At 40.1% G+C, this 26,529-nt stretch overlaps 3 protein-coding genes across 6 annotated transcripts in view; 1 reads left to right on the top strand and 2 right to left on the bottom strand.

Annotated features, from left to right (window-relative positions):
- Positions 1-2,904, top strand: part of ndst3 (N-deacetylase/N-sulfotransferase (heparan glucosaminyl) 3) — a 47,986-nt gene extending 45,082 nt beyond the window's left edge. For 2 of the 3 annotated variants that reach the window (XM_026171059.1, XM_026171060.1), the window contains exon 15: positions 2,331-2,904. In XM_026171059.1, coding sequence (XP_026026844.1) covers positions 2,331-2,360 — 30 coding nt within the window. In that variant the 3' untranslated portion in view covers positions 2,361-2,904. Of the gene's footprint in view, positions 1-2,325 lie in introns of all 3 variants that reach the window. The other variant, XM_026171061.1, reaches the window with a different exon arrangement.
- The window catches only part of LOC113024198 (MAP/microtubule affinity-regulating kinase 4-like), a 597,794-nt gene that overhangs the window by 494,506 nt on the left and 76,759 nt on the right, over positions 1-26,529 (bottom strand). The window lies entirely within an intron of this gene.
- On the bottom strand, positions 4,837-25,764 carry prss12 (serine protease 12). 2 transcript variants are annotated; one of them, XM_026171063.1, is made up of 13 exons: positions 25,301-25,764; positions 24,043-24,181; positions 22,782-22,954; positions 22,480-22,627; positions 21,670-21,848; positions 20,551-20,692; positions 20,220-20,437; positions 16,884-17,025; positions 14,180-14,385; positions 13,511-13,589; positions 12,818-12,940; positions 9,598-9,893; positions 4,837-7,121 (listed from the first exon to the last, which is right to left on the bottom strand). In XM_026171063.1, exons 1-13 carry the CDS (start codon positions 25,632-25,634, stop codon positions 6,799-6,801), a joined length of 2,502 nt encoding a protein of 833 aa, XP_026026848.1. In that variant the 5' UTR covers positions 25,635-25,764; the 3' UTR covers positions 4,837-6,798. The 2 variants fall into 2 exon arrangements, with proteins under 2 accessions (XP_026026848.1, XP_026026847.1); XM_026171062.1 differs by having other exon boundaries at positions 22,480-22,630; positions 25,301-25,763.

A 26,529-nucleotide genomic window follows, 5' to 3' on the forward strand; every position in this document is an offset into this window, starting at 1 on the left:
AGTTAAAGAGTCTGAACGAATTAATAGTGTATTAAACTGAGCAGTGAAATATACAGCAGCAATTCAAGTTTTATAGTTTTTTTTATTGATTTAATTTTAATTTTACAGTTGAAAACACTGCACACTTAAAATGCCCAAGGCTAAAATGGGTTAACTTTATTGAGCTTCCATGTTTAGAAAACTATTCAAGACAATGGTTCACTGGACTCTGTGTTGGCAGAAATGTTAATGTTGGGGTTAATCAAACAAAATAAAACTAAATTGTTATAACATGGTTGTACATTTAGTCTGCCAGTCACAGTTTTGTTTGTCCTCTGCTCATCATTTACAACTTAATGATGATACGAAAACTTGAGTATAAGCCTGAGTCAGAATAATATGTAAATATTGAATATAAATATCCACACCAGCCCAGTTTTAAACAGGGAATTTTTAGGCAAACACAAGTTCTGGAGGCCAGAATTAGCAAGGCAAAAACTCCGATCTGGTCACTGGATGGCAAGTAGGGCATAAATTTTGAGTTTTCAGATGTATTATCAAATGTTTTACACCCTTTTCTTCTGATAAAAACTTCCCTCGTGCCCATTTATACAACACCAAAGTAATTGAGTTTATAATTGCAGGGCAGTCTTGCCAATGAGCAGTTTTACACATTTCTTTCAATTTACCCCCAACATGTAAAATGAGTTTTACCTCATGGCTTTCGAGTATGTTTAGAGGTGATAGTGCTGAAAGCAATCAACAGTCTTCAATGATTTCAACAAGACAGAACTCAGCACAAACTTATATAACCAGTTGTAATATATTTTGGGGGAAAATGTTGTCACAACCCCCGTTTAACAAAAGACATACTTTTTTCATCTCAAAGGTGGGAAACACCTTGAGTACAGCAGTTATACCTAAGGTATACACAAATATGACAACAAGCTTAAATAAGATCAATAAAACGGAACACAACATGACCAAAAATAATAATAACAAGATAAAAATTAACCTGGCATCAGTATAAATACAATAAAGTTGAATAATTGTGAATATTAAATATCGATCAAACAAAACTGGATTTAAAATGGCCTGCAGAATGTAGTTAAAACAACTATCAGATGCTCAGTGTAATCCGGTCTCTAAGTGATGACATGAAACCTGCTTCCAGGCCTAAACTACTAAGGCTGTTGTGTTTTTAACATGGTTTAGTGCTTTGCATCTTGTTCTATTTAATCTCAACAAGCCCCTAAAAACAGTCAGTGATCACTGTCGGCCTCTCTCGGTTTTTACTACATGCTATTCATTCATTTTTCCACGTTAACTTGTGGAAAAAAGTTAGTGTTCATCCTCCAGCTTCACTGTTTTTATGTTATGCTAACATAGCTATGTCGCTAGCGATCGTGTAGTACATCATTGTATACCAGCTAGCCCAACTTCAGTAACCCTACAAAGCGTCACTGCAGTTTAGTCTTCATTTATGTTCTCTGTGATAGCAGAGCTGTACGTTTTAATTTTTTCAGAAACCCCTCAGTCAGAACATGATATATCATGTTTAGGTGAAAACTAGCGAGCTAACTTCCTGCTAACTTCTACCGCTGTTAAATTTAATAAGTTCTCTTTTCATGGATGGCTGGGAAAAGTACAGACATTCTGTACTTATGTAGAAGTATAGATACTACTGTTAAAAATACTCTACTAAAAGTTGAAGTACTGATTCAAGTTCTTTACTCAAGTAAAAAAGTACTTGAGTACTCGCAGTGATAAAACAATAACTACCCCCAACAGCGTTAAAGCAAAAGTAATGAGTAATGAGTTGAAAGTACAGATATTTGTTTAAAATGTAGGGAGCAAGAGGAATAAGTTGACAAAAAAAACTTCTCAAGTTAAATACAGATACCAAAAAATTGCACTTAAGTACAGTAACAAAGTATTTGTACTTTGTTACTTTCCACCCTGGTAATGAACAATGCAGTGCAATAAAAATGCTGCGTGTGTGTCACAATTTGTGACGTTGCCCTGCTGAAAAAAACCCAAATCAATCCAATAGATATTCAAAGCATAGAAGATACACGAAGCTTCATAATGTTGTTGTTCTCTTTTTTTGGCACACTTGAATGTGCTGGATTTTCTCACGGTTTATGAGTCAAAGGCAGTCAGCCACATGACATAAGTTTTCTAGTCCACTGACAGCATTCACATCATGCTCCCGTTCTATTAACTCGGTTAGCATTTAGATCAATAAATCAACAAAGTGCAATTAAATTACTTTATCCCATTTCTTTCCCTCGTCTCTGCATTTCCCTCTGAATCCCCTCCCTCTCTCTTTGCTGCTTCCTGAAGGTTAGATAACCTTTGCATCCATGAGCCATGGTTAAAAGTCTTGGGGTCAGGGACCAGGAAAGCGACCAGGAGCACCTAACCTTCAGATGCACTGTCTGTGGCCTTTTAGTGCACCCTGAGGTGAAAGCGAGGACAGAGCGCCTTGGTTCACCGAAGAGCTGTGACCCTGCTGAAGGGACCAGAAGTAATGAAAGCGCAAAGAAACTTTGTGAACTGATACAGAACTCTTGGATGGATGGGTAGATGGGTGGGTGGATGGATCTGTCAGGTGAATAGACAGCTCTGAAAAAATGGGACTAAAGGAAAGAACCACATGACAACAGTGACGCAAACTGTGGGGGACAAAGAGAATTTGGAAAGTCTTTGATGCCCAAACCCTGTTCCGGTGAATTCTCGTGCACACCTGCAGTAAATTCAGTGATCAATAATTTTTATTTTATTATCACCTTAAATTATGTTGCCAGAACAGCGCTGGTCAGCTGTGCGTGGTTCTCATAGACGTGAGTTTGCACTATGTTCTGCTCTATGTATCTCCAATACAAAAACACATGCTTTGAGGTCTCTTTTTACCTTTTTTTTTTTTTTTTTTTTAAGTTTTCTGTTTTAATGAAAGAAAGAAAGCAAGGAGGACACATGCATAGACTCAGGGTGAGAGAAAAACTGTTACTTTCCATGCTAGGTTCTCATTTTTTGTGATTTTTCTTTCTTTTTTTAAGTACAGCTAGTTTTTGGTAGATCTGGTAGCTTTGTTAACCCGTAGAGATGTCACTTGTGGCTTTAGTGGGAAAGTTTGGACTGTACATGAGTCACTGAAGCAAAAAGAATTGCCTGCTCATTATTTTACTGTGACAAGACATCCAGGGGAACATTGTGTCCATTAAGCAAAGAATGAGTGCTGATGATTTTAGCTCTGAGGAGATACAAGTTTGTGGGTGGAAGTCAGCCTAGTGGCTATGACAGTTAAAGTAGCTATGCTAACTGCAGGCAGTTTTTGTTTTGTCGGTGTCTCAGTTAAGTCTCAACTTGACTTTTTCTTCCCCTTTTTAAAAGCAGTGGCCTCTGTTCTTTAGCTTCAGTTTGAATGCAAAATCCCTAAATGTCAAACACAAAAACCAAAATTAAAGAAATGGATATGACTGACAGCTGATATTTTTTAACGAGTATTATATTATTGTATTACCTAAATGCGGGATCATACCTGAAGCCACATTTGTGAACTTACACTATGCTGTTTCTACTCTTCTAAGGTAAGTGAAAATGACATGATGAAAGTATGCAGTGCATCTGGTATTGTATCAGAGAACATTTAATCAATACAACAATACTTTGCATACTGGCTAACACTTTTTATTTTTTTATTGTTATGAGATCAATATTTTACTTTTGATGTTACTGATTTTATTTTATTATTTTGTTTTTTGCAAATATTAATATACAACATATACAGGCTATAACAGATGAATGAAAATTAAAGGAGAGACCTGAATCCTTAATCTTTAGTCCACTTGGAAGGAAGTTTTGAGTCAGTGACTTTTAGTTGTGACATAGTATCTTGGTGGAATATAAATATAAATGAAATAGCAAAGGGGGGGTTAGGGCTTGAATATCATCCAAGCCCATAACATCCAAGCCACGAAACCATAAATGTTGTTGAATGACATTTTGAGAGCTGTTTAAACCTTTGATTCTTACAATGTGTGTGTGTTTACACTCATTATCCACTGTATAAGGGACCAGTGTTTAGCTGCTCCTTTAAACAAACACCAGAGCCGCCAATCACATGGCAATATGGCATGCATTCTTGCACGGAAACAAGTCAAGACAACCTGCTGAAGTTTCACTCAAGCATCACAATTGGGGAGGGGGGATTTAAGTGACTTTGAACATGGTATGGTTGATGGTGCCAGATCAGGCTCGTCAAAGTATTTCAGAAACTGCTGATTAGCATGGATTTTCCCAGTAAACATTTCTAAGGTTTACAGAGAATATTTCAGAAAATATGAAGTAATAGTTGATGCTCGAGGTCATTACTGAGTAGCAGCTCAAATAACAACATTTTTACAAGTAAGGCACGCAGAAGAGCATCAACATGTTGAACCTTGAAACGATGGCAGAAGACCACACCACTCTTGCTAGATAAAAACAGAAAAGTGAGGCTACAGTTCATATGGGTTCACTTGGATAACAGAAAATTGGAAAAAGGATCTAACGAGTCTTGGTATCTGCTGCAACATTCAACGTTAGGGTCAGAATTTGGAGCAGACAAGAAAGTATAAATTCATCCTACCTTCTATTGGTGGTGCAGCATGGTGATGTGGGGGTATGACCACAGTGTATACATCTACTGATTGCTGCTTCCAGCAGGATAACCAACAATGCCACAAAGCTCAGATGATCTTAAACTGGTTTGTTGAACATGCCAATGAGTTCACTGTACTCAAATGGTCTTGATAGTCACATTTGGGATGTGGTGGAACATTAGATACTTATCATGAATGTGCAGCCAACAAATCTGCAGCAACTCTGTGATGCATGACCATGTCAATATGGACCAAAACACCGAGGAATGTTTTTCAGCATCTTGACATGAAGAATTAAAGCATTTCCAAATTCAACACAAGACTAGTTTTATAACTTTGCAATGTCAAATAATGACCACAAGAGGGGGCTGTCAGACTTAGAGCTCTGAAAACTGCACCTCTTTCCCTGCTGATCAACAGGTGACAGCAAATTTAAAATAATGTTAACGTTTAATCCCAATCTTTTGGGATAAATTAAGTATATTTTACCATTTCTTGCAATGTGCCTTTAGGCACAGAAGTGAGCATGAACTTACAGGAGTGTAGTATTCTTTGTTTGTAGATCTTAAAAATTTGCCAAAACTTTGCCAAATTTTTTTTTTATTTTAAAATACGAGTGTTCTTGTTGTATGTTGAAAGTAGGAATCTGTCGAGATACTAATTCGTGAGGGAGGCATATACTTCTGGATACATGAGAAAGCAGGATTAGATACAAAAACCAAAACCCCACCACTACAGTTTGATAGTGTATACTGTCTCATGTGAAAGCAAAGTTGCATTTACTCATGCTGAAAAAGTATGATGAGATACTTGAGTAACCTCAAGTAACCTTTTAATACATTTGGAGAACATAAAGAAACACGAAATGCTGGTTTTGCATTCACAGCAACTTGTACACCTTTTCTCATAAATCAGGAGTACTGGCTACAGTTCCCGCAAACACTTTGCGACATACCAGTGGCATTGTTTTCCATTGGGTGTGCATACACATCATCTGACAAGGGGATGCTTGCTTTGACACTTTGCAGTAAAAACAAAACAACCCTGAAAGAGCTCTGTTGTTCCAGCAGCTGTGACCTATGAGATGTGGTGGAAAGACAGGACATGTTGTATAAAATGTAAAAGTGAATGCGTTGGGGTTTTTTTTTACTTCAAAAATAAAATATGAACACTGCACATATGTTGGCATCTAAATTAAAAACACAAACTCAGATTTTTTTTTAATATAAATTTTATCAAAATTTGTGCTTACCCAGAAATGTTGAGACAAAAAACATGGTCATTTATCATTTAACAATAAGGAGGCAGTGGGTGTTTTTTTCTTTTTTCAAGTGTAACAGATTGTCTCCTTTCACTGTTGTTAGAAGCATGACAACCCTCAATTATCTGACCAAGACCTTTGAGTCACTGTGATAGATCAACACTTCAAAAATGCTTGTGCTTTAAATCAGAAGGACTTACGCCCCTTCCTTTTTCTGCATACATCACATAGTGCTAAGTCAAGGACAAATACTGACTGGATAGCAATTGCAAAAGCCTGAGAATTACCAAGACCTGAAATCACACAAAAACGTTACATAAACAAGAATGAAATGAGGTTAAAAATCATATTTCACTTTGACAATATGACTAAAATACTTAACACAGAAGCACTAGATGTCATGCATTAAGTACCAAAAAGGATTTCGTAGTGCAAGTATGCAATATTGTGCTATTACATACTGTTTCAGCATGAGTACATGCACATTTACAGTATGCTTGTTCTAACACAGTGGTCCCTTTTCAACGTTTTAATAGCATATTTCATGACATAAGTTACAAGATATAACTTCATAACGAAAGTGAGCACAGAAAACAGTTTAAAAAACAATAATCAAGGGCTGCATGTGATGCTACATAAACAAAGAGATGCTTAGCTTACAGGATATACCATTTGAAATGAAAACCTCATAAAAATGTTAAATTAGTCAAATAAGTGCTAAAGAATAATTTCCCTTGACAAAAAACAAAATACAATAAAGTCCAACATTGTCTTTATGTCACTAAAGGTCAGATTGTGATATACCACAGGATTATTAAGAATGACATTAAGTATTCATAACTGAAATATCCTTTTATGCAAGTAGCTGGCTGAAAATGAATCCTCTTGATTTAGACCGTTGTTTTCAGTTTATTACTTCTTTTTTTCATCGCGTCCAATTACTTTGCGTATCCAGGAGCTAAATGCGGAGACTTTGGTGTAGACACCAGGGGACTGCTGTGTCCTGCAGGCCTGACCCCAGGATGTGACCCCGTAAACAACCCAACCCCCTCCTGGGCGCTCACACACCAATGGACCTCCACTGTCTCCACGGCAACTGTCCACACGCCTTTCTGAGTGGATGCTGCCGGCACAGAGCATGCGGCTTGTGAAGGCTGTGTGAAAATGCTCCTGGCAATGGCGGCGTGGAAACAGAGACAGAGGAGCCTGCTGCAAGGTCTTGGAGTATGAACGGCCTGGAAAAGGAGAGAGCAGAGAACAGCAGGTTTCAAAGGTGCGCCTGAATTTATGCTCCAAAGAAAGAGAACAAGGTTTCAATGGGCAGCAGGAGGAAAAACTGCACTTTCTTCTGCATCTTCGGCAACATCAGCATCTCATGGCTCTCAGACACAGATCCAGCATTTAACTCTGACTGACAGCAGCTGCTACATGCTGTATGATGTGTGGGTTGTGAGATTAAATTTGGGTAGATTGTGTGTGCGATCATGATTGGATTTCAAGGAAAGTGAGGCAAAGATACAAAAACGATGTGTTTATGACAATTATTCACAGTGAATTCTCATTTAGTGCCATCATCAAGAATTTCTGTTTATCCCTCAACTTAGATACAAAACATGACCTAGAACACATGACTGCATGTGGTTAGTGCAAAACGTAAATATAAAGTTAGCATGGCTCAACATGATGTTGAGCTGTTAAATGTTTACTCCGTTGAGTAATATTATCACATGGTAGCATGCTGATTTTAAACATTTAGCTCACAGTGCCAGACAGCCTTTAATCCTTGTGGTTATGAAGCAGTGTTTCACACGAGTATCACTTTTGCCAGTCAAGTTTAAATTTCTGAAACTTGACTGGCCAGTATGAAGGGGAACTGGGAGACAAGTCAGTTTCGAGCTTTGTGGCTTTCTTTATTCCACATGGTTCCCATGCTGCGTCTCTTTTTTTTTAAAAAAAAAACAGCCTTTTTACACCTATTACAGCATGCATAGCCTCCTAAAGGCCAAACAACAAGCAGCAACCCATTTTTGCATTGAAGCAAAAAGAACTGCGACCACAGCAACCCGTGGATTTCTACAATTGTGTCGCTGGGACAAACAACCAAACTAATGGACTGGTTCTTATATACCGCTTTTCTATTCTTCTGAGCACTCAAAGCGCTTCACCCATTCACACCCATTCGCACAAGCACATTTTTCCTAGGTGCTTTCTAACTGACATTCACACACATTCATACTCCGATGAACCTGCTCTACCACCTGAGCTACAGCCACCCCGAGCTCTGCAGCTCAGAGCTCTGGAGTTGTGAGTGGTTTCTTTCTCTGATGCTCTCCAATGCCACATAGTACTGCCAACTATCCAAGGCAGCTTAGGATGGCAGACGTGTAAAATTTGCTTGCGTGTGTGATATCAGAGGGGCACTAACAGCTGTACTGAGCACACATGTCCTCACACCCTCTGAATAGCCTGCATTGCCTCACTTAAATAAGCTAATAAAAACGCTCTTTTCCACAAACATCAATGTTCTATCACATGTACAGTCCACTACTTAGAATCCATGTGTGAAACACGCTCGGATCTTAGGGAGTGTGTGTTCTAGCTTGACCGTGTCCTGTGTTCTTTTGACTCACTGTGATTAATGACATCAGCGTGTAATTTAAAAATCACTAACAGATGTGCATGTGCGCATATGGTCAGGTGTATGGACAGAGACAGAAAATGAAGTCAAACAAGTACAATTTACAGCACTGATGACGGACTCGTCTTTACTTCATCTGGCTTTGCAGGTGACCTTTAAAAACACATTCAATTGAGAATAGAATTTTTCTGCTCTTTGGAGAATCACCCTTAACTGAATACAGAAACAACCCTTTGGGTGCACTTGTTTCCCTTTATCGCCTTACTGCTGAGAGTTGTTTTTTTTTTAACACTGAGGGGCATCTGGAGGTCTCTGTTAGTTTTTAAATACGTTTTTTTGACAGCAGAAGTAATTGTGACAAACTATTTTCAGTTAACAATTAACATGGAACTGAAAACGTGCAAATGTGAGATTCTTGTGAAATCTATGTTGGCCTTGAGAGGTGAAAAGCACTACAATGTAAGAAAACACAAGCAAATAGAATAAATATTTGCTTGGTTTTTGTTGTGTTTTATAGAAATAAATAACAAAACCATAAAACAAAATGGAGAGGGAGACAATAACGTGATGGACCAGCTCAAAAAGTGGCAAGCTAACAGCAAACACATATCTACAATATGAAATGAAGCATGTGATTAAAACACACATTGCCTCCATCTTTTTCCTCCCTCATATCTCCCACAGATGAATCCTCCGCTTTTTTGAGTGTTTCAAACTTGGTCTGAAAATCTCATCATTTGGTTTTTGTCACTTCCGCAGCTGGTCCATCATGATATCGCCTCCCCAGAAAAACCCTGTTGTGGTTTAAGAGATTTTTTTTCTACTATTGTGATTTATTCAACTTCTGTTGTGTTTTGTGTGCTGTTGCAGCGTTTTTGTATTTGCTGGTGTTATTTTAAGTTGCAGTGCATTTGACCTCTTGGAATCACTACAATACTGTGGCCCTGTGGCGTTAAAGATTTATGAATGAAGATTAAAGGGTATTTTGCATAACGTTGCATAATGTTTTGTGACTTCAGGTTATGCACCCCAGGTTATCCACTCAACACTCAAATACACATACACACCCTCACCTGTGTCGCCCCAGCCGGTAATGTGACAGTTGCTGGCTTGTTTGAGCACTCGCTCTTTCCTCATGGGCAGGCAGGCGGGAAGGACATGACGGCTGAATGACACACACTCTCCCGGCATCTTGTCCACTGCCCCCTGTGACAGATGAACCAGGGCCAGGTCGTAATCATTGCTATGGGTGTGGTAGCTTGGATGGAGCACAATTTGATCGACACCATACTCCTCTTCATATTCCTCAGGGACGAGGGAGTGGTAATCTCCCACTCTAACTTTATACTGCTTGGTGCTGTTTCCATACCTGCAGAGAATTGTAGATATATATGTATATATACATATTATGTATGTATATGTATATCTATCTATCTATCTACACACACACACACACATATATATATATATATATATATATATATATATATACATATAGACACAGTAGTTTTATGAGTTATGGTAGAAAGAGCGTAAAATGCATGCATGCACAAAGCTCACAAAGCTGTACAATCCTCTAAAGTGACTGGCTCTGACTTTCAGGTTTCAGTACAAATACACAATGCTATTCTCTCAGCAACATTCACAAAACATCTGAAAAGTATGTTTAAATGTTGGGAGGAACAATCCAGCACAAAATATTCACGCAAAAATCTCATCTATCTCATAAATGCTTGTACTAAGGTCTAAACCAGGGGCAGGCAACTCCAAGCCTCGAGTGCCGGTGTCCTGGAGGTTTTAGATGTGTCCATGATCCATCACAGCTGATTTAAAGGGCTAAATGACTCTCCAGCATTTCTTGAAGTTTTCCAGAGGCCTGGTAATGAACTAATCATTTGATTCAGGTGTGTTAACCCAGGGTGCGATCTAAAACCTGCAGGACACCAGCACTCAAGACCTGGAGTTGCCTACCCCTGGTCTAAACAAACAGAGTATGACTAAAGACAAGAGTGACAGCAAATCTGTCACTCCATCTGTGCAAAGCTGTGATTATCTGACTCATAGCATGACATACCAGCGTTTTTCACACATTCAATTAATTCTTTGGTGTCTGGTGTCTTTGAAATGGAAAGGTAGGGACATAGAAAGGTGCACCAGAGTGCAAAGAAACGGGTAAATGAAGAAGAGTTTAAGAAGGAGCCAAGTCTCCGTGTCTCGTTACATATGGTGCAGTCTTTCCGGAAAGATCGCCTGACCTGGGAATGCTACCGGGTCCCTGGCAGAGCAGAGACACTGCTGACGAGCCTTTTGACTACGTAAATCTTCACAAGCACATAGTCACAAATACAGCTCACATTGACTATTTACATTAAAAAAGTAAATGAAGTGGCACGAGCAACCAGGCTTCCTGCGCTTAAGGCAAAATCTCCAGATTCTGATGGATTTTTCACATATTGCTGCTGCTGCTGAAATCTGTGTGTAATATTATTGTTGGCACACCTGCAGCTGTACAGCTACAAGAAAATAATCGGTTTATGTGTTGGCTGCAATAAGATGAGACCATTTTTCATAAACATACTAAGAGAATCAAACAACATGGTCATGCTACTAAAGGTTGAACAGCTGCACTTATTTCATATTTAAGCCATCTGTACTTGTAGGCAAAATCGAGCGAACATAAGTGAATACACCAAGTTGCTCATCTAATTTCTCTGACCTAAAGGGCCGCATAGTATTACGTTGCTTGTTGCTGTGTGTAACTTTGTGCTTGTTTATGTATCACTCTATTTTGGAGTATACTGGATGAAAGGCGACACCGTGAAGTCGGAAGTCTTCACAGGTCTATGTCCTCTGGCTCGCATACAGCAAATTTCTTTTCATAGCTGTCATAACCGAGGCCAACAGCTTGAGGCATTGAAAACCGATATCAGGGAATTAAGCTGATTGACTATCACTATTGAAGTCCTAAATAGCAGAACTGGGTGGCAGTGGCACCGGTGAGACCTGCAGGGCATTTATGGCCTGTAGGTCACACCATAAATGCACAAAGACTCGCAAAGGTTAAACAGCGAGCGCAACACAAAACAGCACAAAAGACTTTCACACCTCTGATGACTTTCACAATGAAAAGTGCCTTCAGGTGACTGCAGTTTAGACTTCATGAAATACAGATAAGCCTTAAAATTGCAGTGAAAACACGTCAAGAAGCTGTACTGTTCAAGGAATAGGCTAATAATGAGATGCTAATATTAGATAAACTTGGCTCTCATTCATCAGTCTTCCATGTTAGCCCCACCTCACAAGTTAAAAGGTGAGTTCCTTTAGGCTGTTTCTTAAGTAGCTCTGGCCCTCTGAATCAATAAAACGGCAGCCACACGAAAACTATGAGAAACGTTCTCTTGCAGCGCAAGAACAATTAAAGCATTATGTTTGAGGATAACTGTCGAAGGTTCCACAAGGCTTACAATGCAGCTTTTGAGCAAGTATAACAGTCGTCAGTTTAATCTTACCCTGGTGATTAACTAATCACCAAGTAATCACTACTACCTAAATCTACCTCCTGTAAGAAAGTATAGTTAATTTGGAGCACTTCCTGTGTATCGTTTCGAAGTAGCTGAAAGTAGCACTTTCACAGAGGAGAGGAGTTCTTGCATATACAGCCTCTGACAGCTAAAGTGGTCTGGAAATGGCTCAGGAAACGGCACTGGGAAAGATTTAGTGAAAGACTTCTTCCTCTCTGAAATGTGGAAACACTTGGATTTATAGTCATGGACCTTCTGGGGTCTTTACGGGGCTGTGGTTCTCCCACCAAACCCCACCACTGGAACTAAAACCCAGTAACAACCAAAATATATTATCAGTAAAATAAAGCCTGACGATCCAACATGTACTGTGTAAACATTTAATGTGGACTATTTGTTTTTCCACTGCCTTCTCTACTGTATGCGTTAGGTGATAGATGTTCGGTTTGTGGCATCATGTGGAGGCCTCTAGTCCAGATGAAGTTGAGTTGAAGCAATTGCCTTTCTTCCTGCCACCTGCACCATAACCACAGCCAAACCAGCACTGAATAATGCTCAAATGTTCAGTTCTCAGCCCTTCATCAGTCTTGTGCATGCGCACACATTGTCGAGCTGCTTTGGGATGAATTCAAATATCCTACTTTATGCAAAACACTTTTAAGACTTAGCAAAATATGTGTAAGCACAATCCACATTTCCACTTCAAAAGTCTAATATGTGCGATATGAAAAAAGCCAGTGTATTTGTGTAATAGCGGATGTGTGTTTTTGACCTTTTGAAGCAGTGTGCCGAAGTGAGGACCCAACAGGTGTCAATGAGAGTTGCTCCACAAACCAACCTCCCATCTACTCGAGATCCTCGCAAACGGATAGCAGCCTGCCATGGCCAGCCACCCCTACAAAGAAAACAGCCAAAGAACTTTAAATTGTATCGTTAGGCACTTTCTTACTAGCAGCTTGTGACAGAAACATCAAATAAACACACACTTTGTATAACTTAAAGGTAAAATTGTATTTTTACAAAAAACAAAGAACTATTGGCTGAAAACGTGGCACATCTTGGCACGGTGTGTGCTCTTAAACAAATTAAGAATACTAGACAAGTGCAGGAAGTTCACCATTAATGAAGGGTGGGATCATCTTAATAGATTATAGAACCAAAAGGCAGCTGACATCCAAAAAAGAGAGGTAGATTTCCCATTTTCTTAGTTAAATAAAATGAAATAAGGGGTGGCTCAATACTGTTTCACAGTGTTGTGTATGGACCTGCTTTGTTTTAAAACATGCGTCCCCACACAATGTATCTTGATGTTTGTCTGCACACACAGTTTTCTTTGCCTATAGCCCTCAGATCAGCTGTTTTCTATCTAAGGTTTGCTTGAAAATGTGGCCATTATTCTTTATTCTAGATCTCTGACAGGATTTTTCCATGCTGGTATTAATCCCTGCTCTCCCTGCCAACTTACCTCAGAGAGTTTTCTCCTCCTATGATTCTCCTCTGGCGAGTGTGTATGAGCCGCAGACCGCAAATTGAGTCCACAGGATCTGACAGAGACAAAAGAGGGACCAGTGGTTGTGTATATTTGAGAGCCTGTGGGAGGGTGATGATTGCTAAACCATACATCTCAGCTCCAGTGTTGGTTTTATTAAATGTTTAGTCTGGTCAGAAGCATAATTCTTCTTTTCCTACTATAATATGAACCTGAATTCAATTAATAAATAAATAAAGTGATTCCTTTCACTGTTTGTCTATGTGATGTCCAAAACTACATGCAAAACGAGACAAAATACAGTCCTGCATTGGTTATGTGAGAAATGGTAGCATCAGAACATGTGCAGGTAATGGAGAGCATTTTGTGCGTCTGCCCTGACGTGTCACTGACAGGATGAAGCAATAATACTGTAAAACTCTCCATTTTACCATCTGGATACACACAGTCATCGAAGTCCCACACTTTCTGCTTAAACTCTTACGCTGGTCCTTTCTTCAGCCATTTATATCTTTTGAGTTTTCGGGTGTGTATAACATTTTGGACGTGTTTGCTAAACACAGTATAGTTTCCAGATGAATAATAGAAGCTCTATTTGTTTTCAGAGTTATAAAGTGAAAACCAGGTCCTGACTAACTGACTGACCTTTCACCACTTTGTAGCTGGGCTGCGGAGCTCCGTAGTCGCATATGACCCCAGCGTCCTCGCTGTGGCGGCAGTTGTGTGTTCCTGGAACCTCTTTGATACAATCAGCTAAAGAAAGCTCTTCACCAGTGCACTTCACATTGTCCACGTGGATGGGCCCCGTCCCTTCACCGAAGTATGCCATCACGCGGGCCTTTGCCACGCCACTTGAGAGGACAGACGTATACGCATTTCACTACATCGCTTTCTCAGTTATAGAAAACAAACACAAGAACAGGCAGAACTGTCCAAAAAGTAACACATTCTGAGAAACACACGTTCTTTATGATCAGAGGGGGAAAAAAGATCTGTGGCACAAATTAAGTAAAAAAGTAAGTCTTAGTAAAAATATTTAGATAACGTGGGAGATCTGATGGTAGTTCCGAAGAAGAGTTAGTGCCCACCATCAGTGGACCTGACAGATATAAAGTTCTATTATGGCCACAGCAATTTAAAATATATTGATGTAAAATAAAAGAATTATACTAAATATGGAACTGCACTGGAGCTCTGCACTTGTTTTTGCACAAGCAGCAACAATGGAAAACTCTGACAATGACCTTCTGTTGGTATTTGACATGGAGCAAAGTCTGTTGTGTAACATTCTAAGGAAAATTTGAATGTGCGGCGCATGCAGAACAGACGTCTTTTGTTTATCTTTCAGCTGTAACAAGTCAGACAAACTGACTGACGTGAGTGATGAGGCTTTTTTCAAAATTCCATTTACAAATGTCTTTAAATAAGAGTTGAACATTATTTGTTGTTACATAGACCTGTTTAGGTGCGTAAGTGAAGGCGGTGACAACAAATTGGTTTAGATGTTAACATTTGACCTTCTCAGAATGTGACGCAAACTAGGTTGACAAAGGATAGCAAAACTTTGCACCATTATCTCACCCCTGACTTAAATTAGCAAAGAACTAACACACACTGGCCTGTAGGATGAACTTGTGTAGGTACAGACTGTAACTGTGAATTTAATTAAGACTGATAGATAACAGAAAGAGAAGGTCTTATGTTGCATCCCTGGAGTATGTTGGGTGACAGGTCTCGTTATCCACTGGGAACCTTGTGTCTCTTACTTACTCATCTAATGTTGTATCTGTGTGTTCAATAGCTCCCTAGACAATGTATGTAGAAAGTGACCCTCCGAGTTGCTTGGAGCAACGCCTAAAGACTGACATCATGCTGGCTTGGTGTATCTCCGAGGCAACCCGCGGTTAACGTACAACAACAGTTAAAAAAAAGAGCTGCTTTGGCTATAAACCACTCAAGTTGGAAAGGAGGGCCAAGTGTTTTCTCAGGCATCATATTTCATGTGCTTCCATTAATATTCCTTGCGTTCAGCCCCATTGTAAATGTACCCATTAGCTAAAGAACATTTTTTTCTCTGTTTATTTTATTGGAAGTGAAGCTCTTGATATTAGGACAATCTTTGTTAGCAAGTACTCTGCAAGATAAGCAGAGTTGTTGACAAGAACCATGCCTCTGCCACAAGACTTCCGCATTTGTGCATGACATAGCTGTGGAAAAAACCATCCATATATCCATCTTTTCTGCTCATCCAATTCAGGTTTGTTGGAGTCTGGAGCCTATCCCAGCTGCCATAGAGTGGGAGGCGGGGTAATCTGTATAGTTGTGTACATATACATATATGTGTATATTTTTTATCACCACCAGAGCAACCTGCAACCCTTGCAGACCATTCACTACATCCCGTATGAGACAGAATGATAATTCCAACATGGCTTTACATGCCTTTAACACACTTTCCACTAGCTCTCTAACATTTATGCATTCCAGATGTGGCTTTCATCTGCAAACAGATGTGTCACAGAAAACTTGGTGACTTAAGGCATGAATATCTTTGCTGAGGAGTGATGAGAAAGGAAATAAGACAGTTTGTTATAGTAAAGTTTTCCCTTGTCATCTCATTGTCATTGTTCTTGAAAACAAAAAGGCGTCTCAGAAGAAAATGAAAAGGAGGCCTCTGGACAAGTGCCAGGAAACATATCCGATACTTGAAATGTGACTTTTGCATCATTAGCCTGTGTTTTAAATCGAATGTTTATTTTTGTAAAGGTAACAGAAAGGTCACCATGAAAAGCTCATACCAAAACATCTTAACAACTACAATCAAAGAAAGAAAATTAATAAATAATGAAACGCAGTCATTTTTTATGATTTATAATCCACTGTAGCTTTTTTTTTTTAAAACTGTAAATAAACTTGAGCATTTCAGACGTGTGATGAAGGCAACATGGAAGCAGGTAAGGATTGTGAGATGAAGAAATGGGGTGATGGATTTTGCAAACCGAGTAGATTCAGTCTGGATTCACTTAAGTGAGTATAATGTACGAGGAGATCACATTGCATTTCTACAACTTTCAGCTAAGCTTTTCTCAAACACTTCACAGTACCTCTGTTTCAGTGATGCTGATCCTGTCCATAAGTGCTTGCACTTTTTTCTTTTTAACCAGTTTTATTATTTTCTGACATACTGTCAATCAAAGGATTGGTTGGGACATAATGAGCTAGTGAATCAATGCTGTGTGTGTGTGTGTGTGTGTGTGTGTGTGTGTGTGTGTGTGTGTGTGTGTGTGTGTGTGTGTGTGTGTGTGTGTGTGTGTGTGTGTGTGAAATTAGCCGATTCCAACTTAAATACCTATATCCCAACTGCCTGCAGACAACCTCAGCATCATGATCAGTCCATCCATCATCACAGACAGTCCCCCACTGACCGGACAGATAGAGCTCGACACGCCCTTCTCTAGGGCTCTCTCCTCCTACTAGTCTCACTGGTACACCTGAAGAACACATACACACACAACAGTTTAGGCTGACAGTGCATGAAGATCACATGCTGGCTCAGTTGATTGAAGATGTCTAACACCCAGAGTCTTGAAATGTTCAAAGAAGCAAACATTCCTCTAACAAACCTGATCTGTCTAGTGAATAGAAGCATGTGTGTACATGCCCTCTACAAATAAAGTAGCTGGAACACCTGTCTATGTTCTTGCACGAAAACACAGTCTGTGTGTGTGTAGTTGTGTGTGTGTGGTTGTTTATCTTTATCTTTATTGGCTCTCATCTCATTTTTTCACACGCACACACTTTCTCTTGTTCTTTCTTTCAAGTGTTCGCTCACACTGTTAATCAAATCAGTATAAGCTCTACATTGATCTAATAGTTGTGAGCATACAGATGCCCCAAAATGCACACACAAACGCACACACTCACACCAAACACATTTATGTGTATACTAATGTCTTTCCCATCTGTAGACATTTTCAGGATCAGTTTACATTCTTTCTAAGTTTCAGCTAAATCTGATTTTTTTTGTTTTGCCACTGAATCAACATACCTAGATCGAAAGAAGAAAGATTTTCTCATGGAATTTTCTTTCTTTGCGTCCTTCTTTGTTTCTTTAAGAGATCATTTCAGAGATATCATTTTTTTGTGCTTCGTAGTCTAAACATTCCTAAGCAGGGAACCTCAGTATAAAATGATTCTGGCTCTATTACAGTAAATGAAATACCAAAATTTTCTTAATGACTGTGCTTTTGGGACATAGGACATTTAGAAGGGTGAGATTTAGGGGAGGGAGAATTAATTGTGGGAATGTTTACATCTTAGTTGGTGTTGGCAATTAAGGAAATGTTTGTCCATCCTTAGAAACACAAACAGTTCTTCCTGTCTTAACACACACACACACACACACACACACACACACACACACAGAATTGTGTTTAATCAACTAGTGAACATTACCTATATAATTTTCTTCAGATTACCCCAGTTTTAATCATAACCTGTATCAAGTGCCAACATTAACATAAAAGGCTTTAGTGTAGATTTTAATGATTTACATCAGTGAGCTCTGTTCAGGAGGGAAGGTCTTTTCAATGTGACTATGTGGAGCCATATTTATATCCCCTCAGCATGAGTAATAAAAGTAAAGATATGCACACACGCTACATTACTGCTCTGACACGGCCTTAATGTGATGATCTATCACAACAGAGAGTTAAAGTGAAAGGCTGAGTGCCTGGTTTATCCTGCCTGGCTAGTTACTTTTTTCCCTTTTCCAAAAACAACACAGCCTGATCTGTCTTTGGCATGCCGAGGGATGAAGTGGGGTTTTGCTCACACATGTAAACACTCAAACGCAAACACGTAATCAGACGCGCATACAAATGCTCCACAGTAATAACAGAATTCTTGAGTTGCATTTTTGTGGGGTAAGAGCGTCCCTGAGGCTATTGCCAAACAATGTAAGCCATCTAAACCCACCAAATTAAGCAGCCATTTCATTTTGTATGCGCTCTCTCTACACAAACTTCAAACCTGCCCTCACTCAGGATGTAAAAAACACAGTGTTTTCTGTGTCATGGGCTAGACTTATTAGACTTGTGCACGCGACATTTGCAGAATGATCTGAAACCTGAGACATCTGAGCCATACAGAGATGTATGAAACTTTACCCGCCAGCATCTCTTACCCTTGCAGAACTTTATTGCTGTCTGGAAGCTATAGACATAGATCTTGTGTTATGCGATAGGTTGGCCATACTAGTGCACTGGTGCCTGGCAGATGTGATTGTACCATCAGGACTTATAGGTAAAGGGTCTGTAGTGGAGTCATTTGATCATGATGACTTTACCATGATGCCAAGTTATTAAGGCTGGAAAAACCAACTGACAGCTGTGCTTACTAGAGTTAGCATGGCTTATATCATCCTCTCCCTGTGTCTCTTGAAAAAGGCTGACTTTGTTTTTCTACACACGATGAGGTTTAATTGCCTGCAGGTTGTGGCAGACATGTCAGGAACAGATTTCAGATCAGCTTGCCCTTCCATTATCTGTTTTTATGAAAGGAAAGGCAAATTACAAAGACGTTTTAATCATTTGGCTAAACCCACCAAATTAAACAGCCATTTCTCCCTGATTATAAAGTTGGCCTACAAGTGGAAAGCCAGGATACAAGAGTCCTTCATAATTTGTATTTTTGCTACTAAGAGTAATAATTTTGTGTATTTATTAGTCTCCCTTGTTACATTTGCTTAGCCCACTAATCCTAAAAGGATCTATCAGAATATCTCATGCAGATTATATCTGCCAGGCCCACTGATGGTGGCATCAGTGGGCCTGGCAGATATAAAGTAATATTGTTGTAACAGCAATTTAAAATACATTTATGTAAAATGAAAGAATTATACTAAATATAGTTCCATATTTAGTATAATTCTTTATGTGTGTTTTCTGCACTTTGTTTTTCTGTAAACAGCAACAATGGAAAACTGGCAATGACCTTCTGTTCAGCATTTGAAATGAAGCAAAGCCTGTTGTGTAATTCTAAGGAAATTTTGAATGCGTGGTGCATGCCCAACAGACCAGATTTATTATCTTTGATGTTGATCTTTCAGCTGTAATAGGTCCGAACACCTGACTGACACACAAGTGACATTCTGCTGATGAATGGAAACTAAATTCATTTCTTGGAAAGTACAACAGTTTGATTGACTCCTGGGGAATCCCATTTATGCAATGAGGCGATCTCTACTGGGCCAAGGCCAACCAAACATGAGAGGGGGAAAAACAAAATCCACTGATCAGCAATACTGAAAGTCTTAATATAGACTAAAATCAGTAAAACTGGAGAGCATTAAAATATCATAAGGGGATGTAAAAATACACTTCTTTCTTATGATGAACTACGAGCCCTGAATTATATTTCTGAAAAAACAGTATGAATGTAAATGTGTGCATAACAACCTCTTTTCCTAAAACATTATCCAGAAAGATTTAGAGATTATGCATGCCTGCACGCCCAATATATGTCCTATGTTGTTATAATAATCCAGCCTAAAGCTTCAACTAGCACTATGCTTCAAAAAAAAACTGTGCCATATATATATAGTCACATACAAGTTGCAGTATACATAACCACATGCAAAACCATGCATCTCTCCCATATATAACCTTTTAATGTATTCTCTTACTGATTGGAAGACCCTCTCCATTGTGCTCAGGGTTGCATGCAATGTTAACATCTTCCTGGTGTGTACAGTCGTGGTGCAGCCACTCCCTCCTGTTGCACAGCAATAAACTAGGTTCTTTCCCCGTGCAGCTCACATCATCCAACAGAATAGGACCTAAGCCCACCCCAAAGCGTGGAACTGGAGTATCTGGCACTCCAGGAGAGAGAGTCTCTCCGAACCTGCACATGCAGACACACATCCGCAATCAAACAAACATGTTTAAGTTATTTATGAGCAATGATTTGGAATAAATACAAAGGTGTGTGAACGGGTGGGAAATACTTTACATTACCTGTAGCCAAGCTGTCGGCACACCACTTGCGTGTTTGAGTTTGTCCAGCCGTCGTCACACACCGTTCCCCACTGACCACGGTAGAAGATTTCTAGACGTCCCTCGTGGCTGCCGGCACCCCCAACCAACCTAATAGTACCATCTGGAGAGAAAGTGAGAGAGTGATTGGGGATAAACGGGTCGAGAGAAAGAGAAATCTCCTTTTGAATGTGAATAAATTTCTTCTAGATTTCTTCCAAAAGTCACATATTTTACTTTTATCGTTTTTTTAAGTTTTGCAGGAAATAACGGAGCACAGCAAAGCTATTAACTGCACTGTAAACGTTCAGAGTGTAATTACTGATGTTGTAATGAACAAAAAAGCTCTGGTCAATCCTGTCTGAACCAAATGCACCAAGATGTAATTTACCAAAGGTCAGCCTAAGGATTTATTGGTAAGAATTTAAAGTATCATGTCACATTTGACCTTTGACCACTCCTTCAAGGTCAAAAGACTGACTAGATATGAAGGTCAAAGAGTTAATAATGCTATATAGCACTTTTTAAAACTGTTTCTTACTGCCGCTGTAATGACAAAATATACACATATAGCGAATGATATAGTAAGATTACAAAAATCACAATATTTTATTATGACTTTCTCATGTAACTGACAGTAACAGGTTATAATTCTTTAAATACATAACAATTGGAATACATATACAATGGATCTGAAAAAGTTTCTTTTTATGGGGGGGGGGGGGAACAAAAATCAAAATTATGTCAAGGATATTAAAATGAGTTTCCACAGGGCACTAAAACAGGCCAATTGTTTTTACTACAGACCTCTTCTACTCCCGTAAAGGTAAATACAATCCAGAGGCTGAGCTGCCTTGGTGAAGGTTTGCGCTCTCAGAGTGCTTCTTGTTGTTAATGTTATCAGTTACACCTGTGCTTGATACGTCAAAAATGTGGGAAGAGAGAGCAACAAAAGCAAAAAGCAAAATCTTTAAGGGTCATGGGAACTTCCTGATGTTTCCGGTATAAGGTGAGAAGCTTTGATTTCTATATATATAAACATGTCTGTGTGTATCCCACTTTGATGTCTTTGCTCCTAACAATGATTATTTGGTGATCTACCTGTAAGAGGATTGCAGGAGACCCCTGCATCTTCAGAGTGCAGACAGTTGTGTTCTCCCCATGCACTTTTTGGACATTGCTCCAGAGTGAGCTCATTGCCTGTGCAACGCACCTCGTCCAACCACAAGCGGCCTGAACCCTTGCCAAAATGTGCCTGGCCCCATGCCCTTGCAACGCCACTACAAAGAAAAGGAAAGATGCAGAATTCTAAGACATTTTGGCTCTAGTAATACTAATGCAAAACACATGTGCTCATTGGACATGACGTACAAAATGCAGCGCATACAATACCGTATCCTTTTCTCCTTTAATTTAGAGGATTTACAGAGTGAGCACATTATATGTCATTTTTAATATCGGGACACTGCTTGTCACGCACATCCCTGCAAATGTAAACATTGCGATGTATTTGCTCCCTGTATAGCGCTGCTAAATATGCATATCTCTGTGGTGCTAGAATTCTAGCAGGAACAATGAGCCTGATTCACTGTCTGACCCCCAGATGTTCTTTACTGCTTGCTCCTCTTTCTCTGTGTCTGAATAGAAAGAATACTTGTCATACTTTTGGAGACAGAGGGAGAGAAAGACGGAGGGATACCCGCACAAACTCATCTCCAGCTGCCTTCTGTATCTTTCTGCCACACATTTTTTTCTCACTTCTGTCACACCGGCAGTGTATTTCCTTTATGCTAATTTGAATATGAACATTTGTATCATTGTGTGTGTTTGTGCGTGCGTGTGTGTGTGTGTGTGTGTGTGTGTGTGTGTGTGTGTGTGTGTGTGTGTGTGTGTGTGTCAATACGACTTAACCTCAGCCCCAGCTGTCGACACACCACCTCTGCGTCACTGTCATCCCATTGGTCATCGCAGATGGAACCCCACTCCCCGGCATGGAGGACCTCAACCCTGCCCTCTGACTTTGACCGGCCTCCCACCAGCCTTATGGGAAGGGACACACCTGCTGAAGTGTGAGCAAGCAAAAAGCACACAGTATGCTGCTTTTTTATTTGTATATTTTTAAAGTATATATTTATTGAAATTTGTAGTTTGTAAGATCATTTGATTTCTTTCAACTTATTCTCACAAACCTCCCATGGCAGATCTATAATTACCTGGCTGCTGGTTGCAGGTAACAGCTGCAACCAGAGAACACTCCTCGCCATTCCAGGTTGCCTTGGGACACTGGAGCAGGTCTGGCTCTTTGCCTTGGCAATGGACTGCCGTCCAGTGGAGCTTGGCTGTGCCTGGACGGAACAGAGGAACTGCTCGAGCGCGACCTGAAAATCTGGAAGAACATCAAAAGGGAAACATGTTAGTTATAGTAATTTGAAAAGCTTTTTAATATTCCAGCTGACACTAACCCATCCACCCCTCCATCCGTTTTCATAATTATGGTCACGGGTTGACTGGAGACTATTCCGACTCACACTTGGCCAGAAACAGTCCATAACAGGGCTACTACACTCTCACATCCTCTCTGCGGCCAATTTAGAAGGAGTCATTAACCTAACATGTCTTTTGAATGTTAAAGGAAACCAGATAACCTGGAAGTAGGTACAGGGAAAACATGCAAGCTCCACACAGCACCATCATGCCACCTGACACTGATCCAAATCTCATTTAATAACAAGAGTTACAAATTACAAGCAGGCAGCTTTATTAACCTGCTAGCAGTAAGCTTGAGCTGTCTGCACATGCATAATCTGTTGCTCTGGGCTAATGCCGTTAGTAGTCCTTACACCCAACAGCTTTCAATAATTAAGCATGTGAAAGTCATCACCAAGCACTCCAAATGACATATGCCTGACATTTGCCCTTCTTCCTTTCTGCTGTGGACTTTCATTGACTCCTGTGTGAGTACAAACACACGCGGGCAAGTGTTCGTATCAGAACGTGTGCCAGCGCTGGTGTTAGTGACAGCATGTGCAATAAGTCAAAGAGTTTCTCTGTTCTCCAGGGAGAGCAGGACAGTTTCTCAACTGACTATGGACTGTGCTGTTATATACAATCTGACTACAGGCTCCCTTGAGAAGCATGACAACATCTCATAATCAAGTCCACGAGACACAGTAAGAGGCACATGTGAAAAACAGAAACAGAGAACGGACGAGTATGCGAGAAACAACGTAAACGGCACGACACTCGAGGTATTTAAGTGCCTCTGGGGAATAGAGGGCTGGAATGTAAGAGTCAAACAAGAAGCGTCGAGCAGAAAAGAGGAGCGTGCCTGAATGAAGCTCTGTTAGCAGTTATGAATTTAACGGCAGATGGTGACAGAACCTGCACCTCTGTCTAAAGACGTATGTGAGAGGGAGGGATAAAATAAATACCGCACATTTAAGCATATGTGTACGTGTTTGTGCTCTCTCTCACCCCTTGCCCAGCTGTCTGCAGACCACTGTAGCATCTTCGTCTCCCCAGTCGTTGCTACAAATGGACCCCCACGTTCCCCCAAGGTACACTTCCACCCTGCCATCTAGCTTGGAGCGGCCACCTTGCAGACGGACAGAGCCTGAGATGGAAAGACGGTTGGAGAAAAGTAGATGTAAAACTGTATGTAATGTGCAAAAGAATCTTTTTGGGGAACACCTGAGTTTAAAGTGGGGGGGGGGGGGGGGGGGGGCTAAAACTGGCACAAAGTCAGGAGAGAAAAAGAGACACTATGCGAGCTCTAAAACACACATAGATCACCGGCCATGTTTTCATGTTTTCATGTGTGTTTCACCACATCACACAAAAAAATAAGACAGTAATGTCAAAAAGTGAAATATTAAAGAATGCAAACGATATGTCTGATTGTTTATTTTAAATGTCACACCTTTTGATATTATCTATCTGCACAGCCAGTTCCTTCAAAAGTGGAGAGACGTGTTCTTCCTGTGCTGCCCCACAATGCAATTCATGACCTAAATATTTATAACCCATAAGATCAATATGATATAAGAAGAATAAGATAAATATAAGATGATTACAAAATGTGTTTTTCAGATTTGTTATTTGCAGGTAAAGTCGTTCAGTGTGTGAGCATGCATCAGGGTAACCTGATTGCTTTACATTGTAAAGTAAGAAGCTTACAGCGAATGCCTGGGTGCACATCCATGCCAACGCACACTCACACAAATTCATGCCCCTAAATATTCATAGGTGCCTGAGCACCCTGTGGCTGTCTTCCATGTGCAATTGTAAACACACTGAATCTGAACACCTGACTTACCGGCATGTAATTGTTAAAACGTTCAATAACTGACACCAAAACTGTAATGTAATACAGCTGCATATGGATTTTTAAAAAAGGAAGAGCTGAAAACACAAATATTTTCATATGAACAATTACATTCACACCCTGGTAAACCAAAGGTATGGTAGGCTTTAATGATTCCATGGGTGGATGCTCTATGACTCAGCTGCACAGTACTGTAAAAACACATGTATCAACAGCTTCTCAGCCCCTATAAAAATGTTCATTCCATTCATGTTGGCCTTTTATCTGCTGTAGCATGTCTTGAATCCTGCTCATCTGGGGATTTCACCTTCTTCTAGGTGTAATATTTGTAGCCACGTTGTACAATTTCGAGGCTGTTAATGCCTATAAAACACAATAAAGCTGCTGCTACTAGGCCTGCGTGTTTACCTTGTTTACAGTCGCAGTACCCCCAGTCTACTCTGCCTCTGTGGTTCCTAAAAAAGCACCAGGGTCGGATTCGGCCGTCCGGGTTGCGACAGTGGTTGTGCTCGCCTATGCCTTTGCCCGGGTACCGTTCGTCGAAGCCGGAGACTTCGGTCCAGTTCATACACCGGGTGCCGGACTCAGTGACGTCTATCGCTCCCCGGTAGAAGCCGTCTTTCCCACGACTCCCGGCACAGTCGGTGAACGGCAGGATGAATGAAGGGACGCTGCTGGCATAACAGCGAGTGCTGATCGCAGCCAAAAGAGCGGCTTTTAAAACAAAAAATGGCACATTCATGTTAGGGCTATGACGGATCCTATCATCAGCTAAGGGTTTCCACGCGTCCAGTCAGCCTCTCGCCCAGCCGTGGGACGAGAGTGAGAACGCTGCGGATCGATGAAACCCCTTTTTCTTTTTTGTATAGGCAAGGCAGTCCTCCAACGAAAATTCAATAACATGGGCTACATGATGGAAGTAATTTTCCTCAGATGACTGATTTGACCAACTGTAGTGTACCTATATTTTCAAATAGGAATGTTTTTTTAGATCTTTTATTTTGGCATTGTGTTATATGTTTCAGTACCCTTTACTACTCATTACCCACTCGACCAAGTAGTTTAGAAATATTCTATAAAATACAATCTACAACTCCTCCTGACGCACAGCATTCAAATGCTCTCAAACATGAGGGCATTTGCTCCAATAACATAAAACATGAAAATGCATGGTATAGACCGTGGTGTTGTTATTTTTATTGCTCGAATTATAAGTATTCAGTCATTTGGAGCCGATTTGTAAGGACTTAATTTGAGGTGCTTTCTTGCAGTTGAGCTATCTGAAGCACTTGCTTTTATCATTTTGCACAATCTTCTCCTTTAAAAATGAATACGCTCCATTGTCTATCGCAACTTGAATCCTTTGTGACTGCAAGAGTTTAAAAACACGAGTTAAAAGATTGTGAAATATAACAAATGCTAAGAATTACTTATCAGTGAACCAGTGCATGAAAACGTATCACCAATAAAGTCAGCGACGAAATCATCGCAGTGAGGTGAGCTGGAATTGCTAAAACATTACATGTCAGTGGTTGGTACGTCTTGGGGTAACGTGAGCGCTCTCTGTTGTGATTGGTGTTTAAATTATTAGTCGGGAACACTCGTGGGATCTGTACGCTGCTGCTTGAAGAGCGAGA

The sequence above is a fragment of the Astatotilapia calliptera genome, chromosome 6 (assembly GCF_900246225.1).
Source record: "Astatotilapia calliptera chromosome 6, fAstCal1.2, whole genome shotgun sequence".
In the NCBI taxonomy this organism is placed as follows: domain Eukaryota; kingdom Metazoa; phylum Chordata; class Actinopteri; order Cichliformes; family Cichlidae; genus Astatotilapia; species Astatotilapia calliptera.

Bases quoted from the DNA above. Each gene is read 5' to 3' on its own strand.
- prss12 (XM_026171062.1), bottom strand. From the start codon at position 25,634: ATGAATGTGCCATTTTTTGTTTTAAAAGCCGCTCTTTTGGCTGCGATC. The intron at 21,849-22,479 runs GTTAAGTCGTAT...TTTTCTTTGTAG, and splicing joins TGTCGACAGCTGGGGCTGAG to TGGCGTTGCAAGGGCATGGG. The intron at 7,122-9,597 runs GTGAGGGTGTGT...CTCCTTTTCCAG, and splicing joins TACCGGCTGGGGCGACACAG to GCCGTTCATACTCCAAGACC.